This window comes from Callorhinus ursinus, unplaced genomic scaffold, assembly GCF_003265705.2.
Source record: "Callorhinus ursinus isolate GAN/ISIS: 27379988/994484 unplaced genomic scaffold, GSC_fseal_2.0 scaffold12, whole genome shotgun sequence".
NCBI lineage: Eukaryota > Metazoa > Chordata > Mammalia > Carnivora > Otariidae > Callorhinus > Callorhinus ursinus.
The window spans coordinates 67,430,329-67,447,486 of NW_027397074.1; the positions used below are offsets into that span (position 1 = coordinate 67,430,329).

Below are 17,158 nucleotides of genomic sequence, written 5' to 3' on the forward strand. Positions count from 1 at the left end.
ACAAGATTGCTGAGGTTTGTATGTAGCTCTAGAGGGAGATCTTTAAAGTACTGGTGGAATTAGGGGCGCCTGGGTGTCTCAGTCAGTTAGGTGTCTGACTCTTGGTATCGGCTCAGGTCATGATCTCATGGGTCCCGAGATCAAGCCCCTTGTTGGGCTCCCTGCTCATCGGGAAGTTGGCTTGAGATTCTCTCCTCTCCCTCTGACCCTTCCCCTGCATGCTCGCTCACTCGCTCTCTCCAATAAATCTTTACTTTTTTTTTGAATTCTATCAAATATTTATGTATTTATTTTTTTAATATTTTTAAAATTTCAATTCAGTTAACATAATTCAAATAAATGTTTAAAAAAATAAAGTATTGGGGCACTTGGATGGCTCAGTCGTTAAGTGGCTGCCTTCGGCTCAGGTCATGATCCCAGGGTGCTGGGATCGAGGCCCGCATCGGGCTCCCTGCTCCACGGGAAACCTGCTTCTCCCTCTCCCACTCCCCCTGCTTGTGTTCCCTCTCTCACTGTGTGTCTCTCTGTCAAATAAATAAATAAAATCTTAAAAAAAAAATAAAGTATTGGTAGAACTATGATGAGGAAACCTTTTTATGGAAAAATTACTTTGTGTACTCCAGGCCTTATCCACTTACCTCCTAATTCTGCTTTTGAGCAGGAAATAGGTTCTTTATGTTCTTCTAGTTGTGACTATCAGTTCTTCCCAGGCATAGACTTTGGTAGGTGAATTCCTCCTGGAAAGGAAGTGACGTTGTTTTGTACCACCCAGGTGCAAGTGAATTTTCATTATTGTAACCTATATCTGGTACAGATTAAACTACTGTTACTTATTCTTTGGCTAGAGATTTCTTTCATGATGGTTGGTGTGGAAGGCTGGGAGGCTTGGTTTGGAATGTGCCAAGGTCATGTCTGTTTCTTCTGGAGGACTAGCTGTCTGCCTGTGCCCTACCAGATGGCTCTGTGTCACAGTAGAATGGGAATTGTAATTCACTGGGCAAAATGTAGCTGAAGTTATTCCCTTACTCAGCCCGTTCTTTAGCTTTCTCCATATGAAAAGGGGAGTAAGTGCTGATCTTAGGGAAGGAAATAATAAGGTGTAATCTCTACTAAAGATTAACATCCTCCTCTGCCCACAAGAAGAGCTATTGAAATGTCAATTCCATTCAATGCCACTAACATTTATCCTACTCCCGTTAAGTGAGAGTTACTGTACTGGGTGTTGTAGGGATGGGAAGCCAAGGCTGTTAGGAGTTGCTGCAGAGTGGTGTCTCCCATCTCAGAGCTGGTTTCTTAATTAGAGAAGTGCCTTTATTCATTCCTTCCTTCCTCCCCCCCCTTTTTAAAAATATGAACTGCAGTATGGATTGTGGCTGTTGATTGTGTCACAAGTCTAGAGAAATGGATTCTCTTGTGCCTTGTTTTTCAGAATGGCAACATCACAGAGCTCCTCCTGAAGGAAGGTTTTGCTCGCTGTGTGGATTGGTCGATTGCAGTTTATACTCGGGGTGCAGAAAAGCTGAGGGCAGCTGAGAGGTAAGGTCTGTCAGGGAAAGCTTGCAGCCTAAGATCTTGTTTAGGATCTTTAGGGAAAGAAATCTTGTAATCTTCTCTCAACTCTCTATGTCAGTATTTGTTGTATTTCAGTTCAGGATTAAGGAAGTTCCAAAGACACTAAGATCTCATAGAGGAGTTGCTTACTTAGAAGTCTCTGGGTTGTCTGATTCACTGCTATACAGTAAAGGCTAGATTTTCATTCAGAAATTGTTCTTCACCAGATTTGCTGCTTTAATGTTTTGGGGTGACTTTTTTTTTTTTCCCCTCAAGCCCCTCACTGAAATTCTGAGTTTTAGGCATTTGGAATGAAAGAAACTTGAGGCTCATTTGAGGATGATACAATCACTTATCAGCTACTACCAAACAGGTAGGCCGGAGCCAGGGGTATGATGGAAAGATAGAGCCTGTGGGTCCTAAAACAGGACTAGTCAATGTAATTGTGAGGCCTCATGCCCTCATCTATTGAAGCATGTTTTAATTAAAAATGTTATCGTAACCTCACAGTGGTGTTGTCACGTTTTTAGCTAGGTCCCTTGTGGTTAAAGACTATGTAGAAAATAACTTATTTCTAGAAAAACAGTAGTTGGATATTCCAAAGATTGGGTGGGTATTTCAAGTGTCAAGGTCAAGAATATCCAGGTGTAGGTGAACTTCGTTCACTTGATGGGGTAAATGGAAGAAAATGAAGCAGGCAGCAAGAGTTGATGAATAGAGATGATGCTTGGGGAGAGCCCCAACCACCATCTCCCAGGATATACGTTTAAGCAGAAGACCCACCAACCACTGATGACAATGATCCACTCTCAAGGGGTATTGTATGATTTATTTCAGAATCATAAAGTTATGATGGTCTTGACAACTTCCCATTTTTGGCCTTTGAGGCACACAGCTAAGAGATGTGCAAGAACATGAACTGGAGGAGTATAGTTTTCTTCCCTGAGTCTTTCACATCCTTCTGTGCCTATAAGCAGAAAGACTTGCAACTTTTTTTTATAAAAGTAGATTTTAATCTGGGCCATCAGATATGGCGTATCTGATTAAAAAAATTGTATAAAATTTTTTAGTCTTTATGTTCCACAATTAAATTCAAAATATAAAATACTCTTATCAAATACAGTGTTCCCGATACCTCTAATTATTCTGTGATGCTCAGAATTTTTTTGTTCAGAAAATCCTGTAAGTCCATTATTCTAAATATAATTTTGGTTGATAATTCTTTTTGCATTCTTTAAGTTCCTGCTTCTCTTTGAAGAAAATGAGTACAATGGCAGTATCTACATGTTTTATAACATCTACAGATTTTATGGGATTTTAAACACAGGTTTAGACCAAGGAATGCATATCATATTTCAATAATATGTGATTACTAGCCTGTTCTTTTGCATGCAGTATTTGACTTGCTTGCATTGTTAAATCTCTGTCAAATAATTTTATGTATTTTATAACTACTACATGCTACTTTGTCTCTTTATCATTTTAGTGCTTCTTTTACAAAAAGGTTGCAATACTGTTTTCAGAAATAAGAGTGCCTTTCCCTTGCACATGTATCCATTTATTTGTAAAGACTTTTGTAAATACAAAACACAAAAAGTATATTTGAAAACATAGCTGTTCACTGTTTTTTTTAAAATCTTCGCACATATTCCATTTTGCTCTCTTAGCCTGACTGAAAAAATTCCTAGTGGTTTTGGTACTGTAAAACAAATGTCTGCCAACACCGTTTTTTTCACTTTTGTCAGTGAACTTCTGTGGATTTTGGTCCCTTTTCTTCTTTAGATGCACTACAGAGAACATTTTGTTCTGTTTTTCACATAAGATTTGGTTAGCTGATAATCTTTTTTTTTATTCAAATGGAAATTGAGCAGGCCTGTGTTTTTTAAAAAATGTATTTGTTTGTTTAGATGTGGGTGTTCTTCCCACTTCAGAGAGCAGTTGCTCTGTGTTTGTCATTCCAGCGCCTGGCATTTAGTAGTCCCTCAGGAGAGACTGGATAAGCTAACGAGCTAATTCAAGATGGGCTCATACTGTCTGGGCTCGAAAAAGTGCACACCTAGACCCCGGTCTGCCAGCCAAGGGTGTATGGTCTTTATCTATCTTGGACAGTTCCAGTTGCTGTACACTCCTTCCTGTGGCTTTCACACTTTGTTCTGGTTTCACAGGTGGCCTTTCTCTTGGGTGTCTTGTCTATGAGGTAGAGTAGGATTCTGTACTGTTTGCTCCCATGGCGATGGTGGATTCCATTTGCTGACCTATTCTGTCGGAATGATTTGCATCCTTGATTTTGTTGCCAGGTTTGCCAAAGAACGCAGGCTGAGAATATGGAGAGACTATGTGGCTCCCACTGCTAATTTGGACCAGAAGGACAAGCAGTTTGTTGCCAAGGTGAGTCATTCTTGGCATCTTAAGATGCATGGTGGACATTGTCAGCTGGTGATAGTACAAAGATCTGAACAATCAATCCAGAGCTGAAGCATTTCTATTTTAGGGCAAGTGAGTGGTGTGTGCATGTATGTGCAGTGATTGCCTGTGTGTGTGTGTGTGTGTGTGTGTTTATTGCAGGGGACTTAGAAACTGTAAGAGCTTTCTTGTCATAAATTTGCATAACTTCATTTAGAAGTTCGTGAATTAAAGTTGTGGACATTGCCATCTTGGATTATCTCTCCTATTTTAAGACTTCTTTCTGTCTGCCTGACAAATGGCTTTCTCTTAGATTTCCTATGTCAAATCAAGCTTCTCTTCTATTTTGGGACTCTCCTGATTTTGAGTTTTTTCTCATGTGCTGTGTTTTTCTGAGAGCTCTCCTGAAGTATCCTGGGTTGGATTCCTTTGACAGGAACTAGTGCTGTTTGATTGTTTGGGTCCAGCAACAGTGCTGTATTTTTTCTTAGTTGCTGGGTTTGGTACCTTGAGTGGTAGACCTGTTTTCCTCACTTTCCCAGAATGCTGTGATGTTTTCCAGTCTATTTTTACTTTCGGCAAGAGATGCTGGAAGCTTTGTTTTTATGAACTAAAAGAGGTTAATGAACATATCTGTATCCCCTTAGAGGTGGCTGCCCCAAATGAGTTTAAGATGGAAAGCCACTAGGTGGCACTGTCAGCCTGAAAAATCCTGGGCCAGTTTCTTTTAGAATGGTAAAATTTTAACAGTCTCTGAGGTATTGGCTGAATTTCTTCACTTTCTTTTTTATGATGCCCAAAACAATAAGTCATAGAGTGCTCAAGTGTCTTCTCTCCCTCTTGTAGTAGGTGGTCTCCAAGCAGCTCTCAAGTTAGCCATAATTGGGTCTTTTGGTGGACGTTAGTGGGAATAGTCCCTGGTTGGATACTCCCCCATGCTTCTTCCAAGTCTTGGCACGGACCAGAATGCCATCCTGCTTCCTTTCTGTGTGAGGACTGTACTAGCTTGGAAACTTGGACACGGTTGTTCTACCTAACTGAAACTTACTGCTTATGTTTCCTGTATAGCCACACAGTGAAAGGATGATCATTCACTCAGCAAGGGAGTCAGGCCTTCCGGTTTTCACCATCACTTGGAGAGGCTGTGATATTAGTGTTGTAGATGAGGCTCATCTTGTACTGTCCCTTCTGGCCCCTCTTCAGTTGAAACGGAGTTTATAGAGAAACCCAGTAGATTTTGAAGGATCTGGGGCCTTTGCTGGTTGGGGGAACTTTAATGCATTGCTAATGCATTGCTGAAGGAAGAAATTTGAAAGATGAGATGATTGAGTCAGTAGCTTTGTATTTTTCTTAACTATGACTTCATTGTTAACTAGGAGAGAGCTGCCATCTTTCCTCTTTAAATCTAGGATTCCAGGATACGATTGTTGTGTTTTAAGACAGAGTGAGGCTTTTTTCATTACAATGAAGTTTTGTTTGTTAAAATGGCGGAGTAGAGGAAATTGCCTCTAAAAACCGTCTGAGGATTATGGGGAATAGCCATTCTCCTGTAGTATCTTTAATATAAATTGAGGTCATTTGGGATATAGGCCTGCTCAGAGAGTAGAGAGATATATTTGTAGGTACATAAATGGTTTTAAAGCTTTTTGAGCTTTAGATATTCTTCAGCATTATTATTTTTTTAAATAGGAGAAAAGCATAAAAAGGAGAAGAAAAAACTCTCATACTAGATGAAACTACTATCACACAGCATTTTTTTTTAAAGTTTATTATACCGTCTATCCCAGGGCTGGCAGACTGTGGCCCATGGGCCAAGTCTGGCCCACTACTTGTTTTGTATGGCCTGTGAAGTAGAAAAAAGTTTTGTGGCTCATGAAAATTTTATGACATTTTAATATCGGTGTCATAAATACATTGGATCATGGCCATGTTTGTTTATAGGTTGTCAATAGCTGTTTTTGTGATACAGTGGCAGAGGTGAGTAGTTGTGACAGAGACCATATAGCCTGCAAAGCCTAGGATGTTTGCTATCTGGCCCTGTACAGAAAAGTGTGCTGACCCTTGATCTCTACCAGTCCTACTCAGAGTGCCTTGATAGAATATAAGGAGCTTGAGCCAGAATGTAACTCAAGGCATTGCTTCTTTCATCAAGAAAAACTTGCGGGGTGCCTGGGTGGCTCAGTCGTTAAGCGTCTGCCTTCGGCTCAGGTCATGATCCCAGGGTCCTGGGATCGAGCCCCGCATTGGGCTCCCTGCTCCGCGGGAGGCCTGCTTCTCCCTCTCCCACTCCCTGTGCTTGTGTTTCCTCTCTCGCTGTCTCTCTCTCTGCCAAATAAATAAATAACATCTTAAAAACAACAAAACAAAAACTTGCTACAGAAAAAATGTCAGCGGTGTTCTCAGTGATGTAGTTGATTTATGTTCTGGTACAAGCTTCATCTCTCATTGCAGGCTGGTAGCCACTTTTGAGTAGTACTGAGCTGTATTCTTTTGTATATAATTTTTTCAAGTTTGTGAGTTTTTATTTTTAATGCATAAAAATTTAAAGAACTCTATGGGCTTATTAAGAAATGTACTAGTCCATTTTCCCAGTCCCTTGAGGCAGCCATTTTCAATTCTTGGCTGATCCATATCTTTGAGTAAATTGTTTTTATCGCTCTTTGTTAACTTTTCAGTGTCGGGTATGACCCTTTTCCTTCATACCATTGAAGATGAGGATTCACATGGGTGTGCGTGTATTTTTCCCTCATCCTTCCAATAGGACTGTATCCTAATTCTGATTCAGTCTTTACTTTGTAAATGCTAATTACCACCGAGCCATATGATATATTATGATTATGTTTCATTTTCTGCAGAACTTTTTGTTTACCCTGGATTTAATAATTTTAAAGGTTTATGTATTTTTTTATGTACTTATTAATTTGACCCCCAGACTCTACCTGTCTAAATCTCCTCTTAAGACATTGATTCAGCCTGTTAATTTTATCTTTTTCAGTACTTTCCAGGAGCCTTGTGACCTGTACCGATCTGGACTAGTTCTTTTGTTCTTCTCTTTTCATTGTTATAAGCTGTCACCTTTGGATATCTTCACCATTTTCCTGGGGTTTTCTTTGCCTTACTCTGGGTTGGAGCTATGTTTGCTGGATCCCTTGGCTTCTTTATAATTTACTACTTTATTTCAGTGGCACACATTCTCTAGCTTCTTGGTAAGAGTGCTTGGCAGGTAAATGTTTTGAGACTTTTCAGTCTATTTTGTAATTACACTCGATCATTAGTGTACCTGGATATAGAATTTTATGTTAGAAATTATTTTCCTTCATAATTGTGAAGCCATTGCTCCACTGTCATTTAACTATTGGAGATTTTTTCTCTTTTCTGTTTTTTTTTTTCTTTTTAAGAGGTCTGATACCATTTTGATTCCTCATCCTTATATGATTTTTTTCTTTCTGTGAAGTCTTCACATATTCTTTTTTATCCTGAAATTTCACAGTGGTGCTCTGTGTTTATCCATGTTAGTTCTTTGAGAGCTTCAGCTATTTTTTGTTGTCGATTTCCAACAAGTTTCTCTGCTGTTTTCTAGCAGATGTTTGACTTTGTTGACTGGTCTTCTAATTTTTTCCTCCTATTTTTCATCTTTGTTTCTTGTTCTTTCTAAATTTTTTTTATATTTACCTTTTGGCCCTGCTACTGAATATTTCATTTATGATACTGTATTTTAAGAGCTTCTTTTTTGTTGTTGTTGTTGTTCTCTGAATGGTTCTTTTATTTTTATTAAAATGTAGTTGGCATATAGTATTACATTAGTTTCAGGTGTATAACATAGTGATTCGATGATTCTGTACGTTATACAGAGCTTACCATAAGAGTAGTTACCATCCATCATCATACGAAGTTATTACACTGTCATTGACTATATTTCCTATGCTGTACTTTTCATCTTCGTTATTTATTTTATAACCTCTTCACCTATTTTGCCCTCATCCCCCCACCCCTCTGGCAATCACCAACTTGTTCTCTGTATTTATGAGTCTTTCTATTTTATTTGTTCACCTGTTGTGTTTTTTTGTTTTTTGTTTTTTAAGATTCCATGTGTAAGTGAAATCCTGTGGCATTTGTCTTTTTCGGAGTTATTTCACTTAGCATGATATCCCCTAGGCTCATCCATGTTGTTGTGAATGGCATGATTTCACTCTTAACGACTGAGGCTCCCAGGCACCCCGGCATGATTTCACTCTTTAAGGTGGAGTACTACTCCTGTGTGTGTGTGTGTGTGTGTGTGTGTGTGTGTGTGTGTACACACATCACATCTTCTTTATACATTCGTCTGTCAGTGGTTAGGTTGCTTCCATATCTTGGCTATTATAAAGCTGCAGTAAACATAGGGGTGCACATATCTTTTCAGATTAGTGTTTTTGTTTTCTTTGAATATACTCAGAGGTGTAATTACTGGGTTGTATGGTATTTCTGTTTTTTTATTTATTCATTTATTTTTTAAGCAACCTCTAACCTGTTTTCTGCAGTGGCTGCACCAGTTTATATTTCCACTAGTAATGCATGAGGGTTCCCTTTCCTCTGCATCCTCACCAACCTTCTTATTTCTTGTCTTTTTGACGCTAGCCATTCTGACAGGTGTGAGGTGATATCTCATTGTGGTTTTGATTTGCGTTTTCCTGGTGATGAGTGAGTTTGAGCATCTTTTCATGCGTCTGTTGGCCATCTGTATGTCTTCTTTGGAGAAATGCCTGTTTAAGTCCTCTGTCCATTTTTAAATTGGATTGTTTTTTGATGTTCTGTTGTTCTTTATACATTTTGGATATTAACCCCTTATCAACAGATATTTCATTTGCAAATATCTTCTGTTCAGTAGGTTACCTTTTCATTTTTGATGATTTCCTTTGCTGTGCAAAAGCTTTATAGCTTGATGTCGTCCCAATAGTTTATGTTTTGCTTTTTGTTTCCTTTGCCTGAGGAGACAGATCCAGAGAAAAATATTGCTAAGGTCGACGTCCAAGAGATTACTGCCTGTGTTTTCTTTTAGAAGTTTTATGGTTTTAGGGGGCGCCTGGGTGGCTCAGTTGGTTAAGCGACTGCCTTCAGCTCAGGTCATGATCCTGGAGTCCCTGGATCGAGTCCTGCATGGGGCTCCCAGCTCGGCAGGGAGTCTGCTTCTCCCTCTGACCCTTCCCCCTCTCCCGTGCTCTCTCTCTCTCTCTCTCTCATTCTCGCTCTCTCAAATAAATAAATAAATAAAATCTTTAGAAGTTTTATGGTTTTAGGTCTTATATTTAGGTCTTTAATCCATTTTGAGTTTATTTTTGTGTCTGGTGTAAGAAAGTGGTTCAGTTTCATTCTTTTGCATGTAGCTTTTCCCAGCACCATTTACTGAAGAGACTGCCTTTTCTCCATTGTATATTCTTTCTTTCTCTTGTTGTAAATTAATTGACCATATGGCATGAGTTTATTTCTGGGCTTTTTATTCCATTCTGTTGTCTATTTTCTCTTGTTATTTTTTTTAATAGTAATACCACTTTTTTCAGAGATAAAATATCTATTAGCTTTCTGAGGAATTAATTTTTTGAAAAATTGCTTTACTTGCATAGTATGTATTTTCCAAGTTGTTTTTAATTCTCTTTGGTTATTTTGCCCCTCCCCCCCTTTTTTTGTATGAGAGGCTTTCCTTAGATACCTGGTGATCTTTGCTTCTCTCTCTTATTTAAGAATGAGGTCTCGAACACTGGGTTAAAAGCAGTGAACCTGTATATGGGATTTATGGTATAGATCTTGAAATCCAGTTGTAGGTTTTGGTCCCATTTTCATCTCCACTTGAGATTCCTGATTTGACAATTTCTTTGTCTTGGCAGGTGGAGGAATTTTGCAGTATAAATCAGATTGGCTATTATGTCTTCTTATCACTAGCCAGGATTCAGCTTCTGTGGAGTCTGTTACTACTCATCTTTCTGCTTTCTAGCTTCCAATGTTTTGTTGCCATATTCTTCTCTCCCATTATCTTTATCTTATTGGATTTACCCCCAACCCCAAATCCCTTTATTTTTGTTTAAAGGTATTTAGGGAGGGTGCCAAAGTAAAGGTTTGAGCTTGCTTTAATTTGTTCATAATGTACCATTGTAGGACTGCATAATTTATGTAACCAATCCCCAATAGGTCGGTATTCATATAGTGTATAATTTTTCCATTATTTAGAAAATGGAATAAATTTCGATGTAAATGGCATTTATTTCCACAGGAATGTTTTAGAGCACATTTGCCAAATAGCTTTCTAGGAATGTTAACCATGTATAGCCCTATGTGTGTTCATTTTCTGATATGTTGTAGAACAGAGGTAGACCAACTTTTTCTTAAAGGACTATATAGTAAATATGTTATGTTTTGTGGGCCGTGTAGTCGCTGTTGCAACTACTTGACTCTGCTACCGTAGCAAGAAAACAGGCTATAGATATTATGTAAATGACTTGGTGTGGTTGTGTTCCAGTAAAACTTTATTCACAACTGTAGACAGTGGGCTAGATGGCCCTTGGGTCATAGTTTGCTATCCCCTGTTAAAGAGCACGGGATATCCACATTATATCCAAAAGGAGAAAAACGATCTGCATTTCTTTTCATAACCTAGAACCCAACTGCCACTTTGTAGTCCTTTTACCTGATTTAAAATGTCTGTTAATACAATGCTACTTCTTCAAGGAAACCTAAAAGGGTCCTAAGGTACCCTGGGACTTCACAAACCTAGTCTCACAGTCCTATGAGTTTTTTGCTGAAGGATTCTGCTCTGAGGCTCATACGACTGTAAGGCCGGAACAAATAATGGTTCTGTCTTTAGCAGTCACCTGCCCAGTCTCCTAGAAACTAATTGTACAGGGAACAGCTAAATAGCTGGAAAAGCCTCCAAAAGATAACCTGTGAACTCTTGAACTGGGTGCCTCTTGGGCTCTATAGGTGATTTCTGGAACTGATGCTATAGATGAGATGTGTTGGCCAAGAGTCTCACTTCGGAGGAACTTGAAATCAATGAAGTATTGTCTTGATACATGTAGCCTGCTGAAAGAATGTTTTCCATCCTCTGCTTAAACAGTTTCACTTCTTAAGGAAGGATATGCAAGGGAGGGCTCTCCTTGTCTCTCCAGGTTAGCAGAGAAGCATGTTCACTTCACAGTGATTAGCTGAGCCTGCTTGAGACTTTTGTGCCTGTCCTGGCTTGCCAGTTTCCTGCCTGCCTTCCCTGTGGCGTTTTAGCTGATCTGTGCTGTTTGTAGCCATATGGTCCCCTGAGCATGTGGCTTGGCTTCCCTGTCGCTGCTGCTGGATTCTTGGGCCTTGCAGATTTTACAGACCTGAATAATGCTCAGGGGTGGTGGGAGGGCTGGGCAGTGACAGCATGTTTTGGAGGTGGAGTCTTCTCAATGCCCTGCCTGGTTAGAGGCCTCTTGCTTGGTTCTCTGTACCAAATGATTGCTTAAACAAGTAGACCCCTCTGCTTTGAGAAGACGTAGAAGAATGAGAAGTCGTTCCTGCTTTTAAGGAGCTTACCATCTAGGGCTCTGTCTGGAAGATTACCCTAAGTAGTCAGCTGTCTGGACTAGGTGGCCATGTGCAGTTTTGGAGGTCAGGTTAAAGCTATTCATTGATGCATGCAGTAGATTCTGAGACTGACTTGGTTTGGCCCTGATCATTTTTTTTTTTTGCTGTGCTTCTAGTCATAGCTCTGAATGGAGTTCATTGTCATGCTTCTTTGAGATGGTTTTTAAGCAAAGCCACCTTTTAATATTTTTGGTATTATCTAGACTTTCTGTTATATTTGCATTTGGTAATGTGGAGAGAACAAAATAAAAAATACTAGCTATTTCCTGGACTTCTGCCATAGGACTTTCAGGTGAAGAGGAAGTTCTGGGGATGGTTTGGTTAGGAAGGTGGCCTCTGCACCAAAATGAGATCGAGACTTGGTTTGTAGCTTAAGTTAGTAAACTGCTTTGCTGATAAGAAAATAAAGTTGAATTAGAAGAGATTTGTAAAAAATATTTACTTGTTTTCTTCAATTGAGATTTTATTTTTTAAAACACTTCTAGATTCACAGAAAAATTGAGCAGATGGTACAGAGTTCCCACATTACCACTGCCCTCCTAGTTTTTTCTATAATCTGACACAAGTGTGGTACATTTATTATAATTAGTGTACCAATATTGATATGTTACCATCAATTGAAGTCCATACTTTAGTCAGATTTCCTTAGTTTTTCTCTAGTCTGCTTTTCTGTTCCAGAATCTCATCCACCATAGCATACTAAATTTAGTTGTCATGTCTTGTTAGGCTCCTTTTGGATGTGATAGTCTCTTGGACTTTCTTTGCTTTTGATGACCGTGACAGTTTTGCAGAGTGCTGGTCGGGTATGTTGTAGGGTGCCCCATCTGTTGGGATTTGTCCGATGCCTGGTTTCCTTTCAAGTACTTCTTATCGACTAGTCTGCTTGCTCATGTTTAGGTGCCTGGAATTATTTGCATCAAGACATTGTTGGGCTTAGTCTTTTGTCAAGGGTACAGGGTGGCTGCTGTACCCTTCTGGGAGTGGCTCAGGCATCTGGGTGGGGAGGCGGCTCTAGGCCCTGGCTTTAACAGTTATGGCGTACTCCCTTTTTACCCACTTCCGGTGCTGCTTCAGTAGTGTTTCCACAGTTAGCCTGGGGGAGAAGAGACCTAGCATACAGCCTTAGGGCGTAGGAGAAGCAGCTGGGTGTCATGATTTCAGACAGTAATAAGGGAACTTGGTGTCCCGTTCCCAGTGGCCCCATCAAAGGCACTCCTTGCTGGCACCCAGAGAAGCCCTGTGTGCGCTGATGGTCCTTTTATTTTTGTCCAGCACTGATAATTTGGGCAGCTTTGGGAGTATTGGTAGTTGCATCTGGGGAGCTATTCTGAGGATTTCTGTAGTTCAGGAAACTGTTGTTGGCTCTTATTGCTCATTATATATATGCTGCAGGGGTTTAGGAAGCTGAACGGTAGCAGCCTTTGGCCTCCCAGTGAGCACTCTGGACAGGCTCTGCAGATGGGGAGTGTGGCAGCAGGCCAGAAATGGGAATGGATGTCCCTTGCCCCTGACAGAACTCTGTAGTTCTCTTGACTTGTGGCAGCCCTTAGCCTACACTCATCATCATTAAGCCACTCATTTTTCCTTTTACAGTTGGGCTTCAAGAAATGGAGAAATTGGATTTAGGGCTTGTATTGTGAGTCCAGCTAGTGACTTTTGCTGTGCATAAGCCCCTGTCCCTTAGGTTATCCCCAGGAGTATGTGGTATGATAGGTGTGTATAGGGGTGGAGTGATTAGAGATCCGTTAGCATGTGGAGAGAGTGGGTGACGTGGGCATACATAGACTTATCCTGGTGAAAGCACCGTAAGAAATATCTCGGTTATAAATGTGGTCTGCAGCGGTGGTGAGAGCAGGCTTTGAACAGTAATCCACTCTGCATTTTACTTATTGTACAGTACGTGACTATAACCACTATTTTATTACTTCTTCTGTGCCTCTGCTAAGGAGCTGCTTGTTCTCTGAACAGTAATGACACAATTTAAAGAGGAATAAAAAGTCATAAACCCCACTTACATATACACATTGACACACACACACACACACACACACACACACACACACACACAGACACACGCACTCACCATACACCACTTCCTCAGAAAGCTGAGCCTCGTTAGGTTGCCAGCATCAGAGTGTGCAGTTCCTGAAGAGGAGGTTTCTAATCAGGGAGATGCCGAGCAGAGAGTCTGCTGGTGAGGCCTGAAATTTACAGCTCCAAGAATCCATTTTGCTGCTGCTGCTAACACATTCTAAGGGGTGATGAATGCCAGTAACTTGTCACAGGGGTATGCTCAGATCTTTGCATTCTATAATCAGGGGGTGAAGGTGTGAGCACTACGATGCTTTCCCTGGTTTTATTCTTCTCTGAGCGTGACGAGGGAGTGGAGAATGTCTAGGTATTTCTCATGTCTTGATTATGGGAATTTCTCTGTGTTTTTGGCACTTGATAATTTAATAATAGTTAGTTTTGGTGTGAGAGGAATGCATAGCTCTGTCCATCATTGAGATTTCGGAAATACTGGGAGGTGTGTGCATTCGAGATGATGGTCTTGTACTTTAAGGGAAGAGCAGTATTGATTTACTGTAGTAGCTGTTTCGTTTGGTGTGGCTTTGTGGAATTTTTCTTCTCCTTGGTTTGAAGATAGGATAGCAGAATAGCCCATATCATGAATACTTCACCCCACGAAAGTTTTGTCATCCATTTTATGATACTTCTCTTTTTACCCAAATGTGGAATTTTGAAGGATAGAGAAATTATTAGCTCTGGTCTTTCTCTTTTGTTCAGTTGTCTAAACCACTGTTGGTATCTTTAGGGAGTGGGAGGAAGATTCCATTGTGATGGGCATTTTTGCTTGGCATTAATGTGTCTAGATGGTAATGGGAACAAGATGTACTCTTTTTCTTTCAGTTGGTGAATCTGTAGTTTTGGTTATACCTTCTGGACTGTTTTTAAGTTCTGTGTGATTATTCTTTGCTTTGGAGGGTCCAGTAGACTTTCTTACCACCCATACCCAGGTAACCAGCCCTGACCTTGTTGTCCTCATGTGACCACAGATCATGCTTTTGATTGCCCTTGGACTTCACTCATTTTTTCTGGCTAGGTGAATTTTGGGTTCTGGCTGTCTGGGTTTTAGTGTTTAGGTTTTGCGATTCTCAGATCTGTCAAAAAGGTTAAAGCAGAGTGGCAGTGGCTATTTGAGACTTTTGCCATGTTGAGGTTTGCAGGTTAATCTTACATATTTGAAAATTAAAAATACCCGTTCTCCTCTTCTACACTGTTCTTTCTCAGACCTTTCTTTTTTATTTATTTATTTATTTATTTTTAAAGACTTACTTTATTTATTTGACAGAGAGAGAGAGAGAGAGAGGAGGGGGAGTGGGAGAGGGAGAAGCAGGCTTCCTGCGGGGCAGGGAGCCTGATGCGGGACTCGATCCCAGGACCCTGGGATCATGACCTGAGCTGAAGGCAGACGCTTAACGACTGAGCCACCCAGGCGCCCCTCTCAGACCTTTCATTACTCTTCTGGTCACTGGCCTGTTTTTCCCTACACTTGCTTCCCATTACTTGTGGTGGTAAAACCCAGGGATGTCTTCCCATCTGCCAGGCATATAGTCAGCCTTCCATGGATTACAGCTTGATTCCAACTGTCCTCTTTCTGTTTTCATTCATTCTGTGTGATGGCACTTTTTTCCTGCTATTTCCTGTCCTGTATAATTTTTCACTTGCTTTTGGTTTTTGCTCTTCCTTCACATTATCCCTTCAATCAGTCTTTACTCTTTTTGGTGTGTGGTTGGCTGATTCTTTGGAAAAGGTAGAGAATAGCCATTTTTGTAAGAGTCTGCAAGTAAATGGGTGTATTCTGTTTTAAAAGTTGTGAAGCCTTCCAGAGAATAGTTAGTGAGGGCTCTTTTAGGCTACTTATCAGTGTGATATCCACCATAGCAAAGGAGAGTCTAGCTCCTTTTGTTTCTCACATGAAAGAGAAGGGAAATTTTGCGAGTCTGCCCTCACTGTGGCAGCTGACCCTGTAGTTTGTTCAGCTGCCTGTTGGCTCCTGATGGGGCCTGATTGAAGCCTGGAAGAGTTCGTTTTGATTCTGCAGACAAAGTGGATGGTGACAGTGATTTGTAGTCAATAGCGACCTTGTAGAAAAGTATTGTTTAAAAAAAAAAAAACAAAACAACACCAAAAACCAAAAAACCCAGCCTTGTAACAACAGGCTCTGAATATAATCGAATGAATTGTAGACTGCTAGCTGAATTATGGGTTCTAGTTATAACCCTGATGTCCTAGGCTGGTTTCAGTGCAATTTCATTCCACATTGGTGGAATGTTCTGATAACCTCCACAGAGGAATATTTGTGCTTTTGCCCTTTGAATAGATATCCTTGTAGGTTACTCAAGAGTGGTAGTTAATCTCCTTTAGCTGAGAGTGGGCTCCGATGTTACCAGTATGGGGATTTAAAACAAAGTTGCCCGTAGTAGTGCTCTGAAAAGTTGGCTCTCTGAGTAGTTGAAGTAGTTATCTTAGCAATTTAATGTTTCTGCCCTGAGATTAACAGCTGAGCCTCTCCTTTCCCACACTGTGATGACAATTCTTTTTGCCCTTCACTTGTCTTTGATTTTTCTGCTCTCTTTTGGAGCATCCTATTTTGGTTCTTGTCTAGTGCTGATATCTTCTAATCCAGCCCTTGCCTCTTTTCCTAGATTCACATTGAGATACAGATTTGATTTTAGTTTAGAACCTGTTTCAGGGAATGCCTTGAATAACACAGAGACTAGATTTCCAGTAAGCTTTGTAGTTAACTGCAAATTTTGGTCAGGGCAAAAGATAAAAAAGATAATTTTTGTGAATGATACAGATTCTGCCTCATTGAGAAATCATAATAAGGTCTTTGGGGACTGATAATTATAGCATTGTTTTCTCCAGCATCGTTGCACTGTGAAGGATGATTTTGGATCTACCCCCAAATGGCTATTGACTTTTCTCCCTATGACTATGGTGGGCCTTGCTCCTTACCATGTGTGTTGTGAGATCTGGGCCATTTGAGATGGCAGGTGTAAGCGTTTTTGCCTTTTGCCCACAGGTGATGCAGGTGCTGAATGCAGATGCCATTGTCGTGAAACTGAACTCTGGTGACTACAAGACCATCCACCTGTCCAGTATCCGACCACCGAGGCTGGAAGGGGAGAACATGCAGGTGAGAATAGAGAGGCAGTAGAGCCTCTTTTCAAAAACCAAAGGGAAGATGCTGGAGAATACTTAAACATGGTACATATGTGTGAGAATGCTAAAAGACAATATTTTAAATCTCCAGAGTATTGTTTCCTAATGTCTGCATCCTAGCTATTGTTGGGCAGGTGTCTGCTCTGCTTTGTTTTGGGCGGGCATTGCTGGCATTCCTCCCTAAGGGGTTTGAAAGGAGTTAGGGTTGGGATGGGTGGGCAGTGGTGGTTAAGTTTTATTTATTAACAAGATTTTACTTCTCTGAGAATAAGGAGAGGAGAAGTATCTGTATCTCACATGCATGATTAATAAGGCCTGGTCGTTTTATAAGGCCAGCCAGTTCCATATGTTTTGTTCAAGGAAGAAATGAATCTTGGTATAC

General features: G+C 40.4%; 1 protein-coding gene across 1 annotated transcript in view; it reads left to right on the forward strand.

The window, feature by feature from the left end:
• The window catches only part of SND1 (staphylococcal nuclease and tudor domain containing 1), a 409,554-nt gene that overhangs the window by 42,979 nt on the left and 349,417 nt on the right, over positions 1-17,158 (forward strand). Inside the window, exons 8-10 of the mRNA XM_025865530.2 lie at positions 1,430-1,536; positions 3,849-3,939; positions 16,637-16,750. Coding sequence (XP_025721315.1) covers positions 1,430-1,536; positions 3,849-3,939; positions 16,637-16,750 — 312 coding nt within the window. The remainder of the gene's footprint in view (positions 1-1,429; positions 1,537-3,848; positions 3,940-16,636; positions 16,751-17,158) is intronic.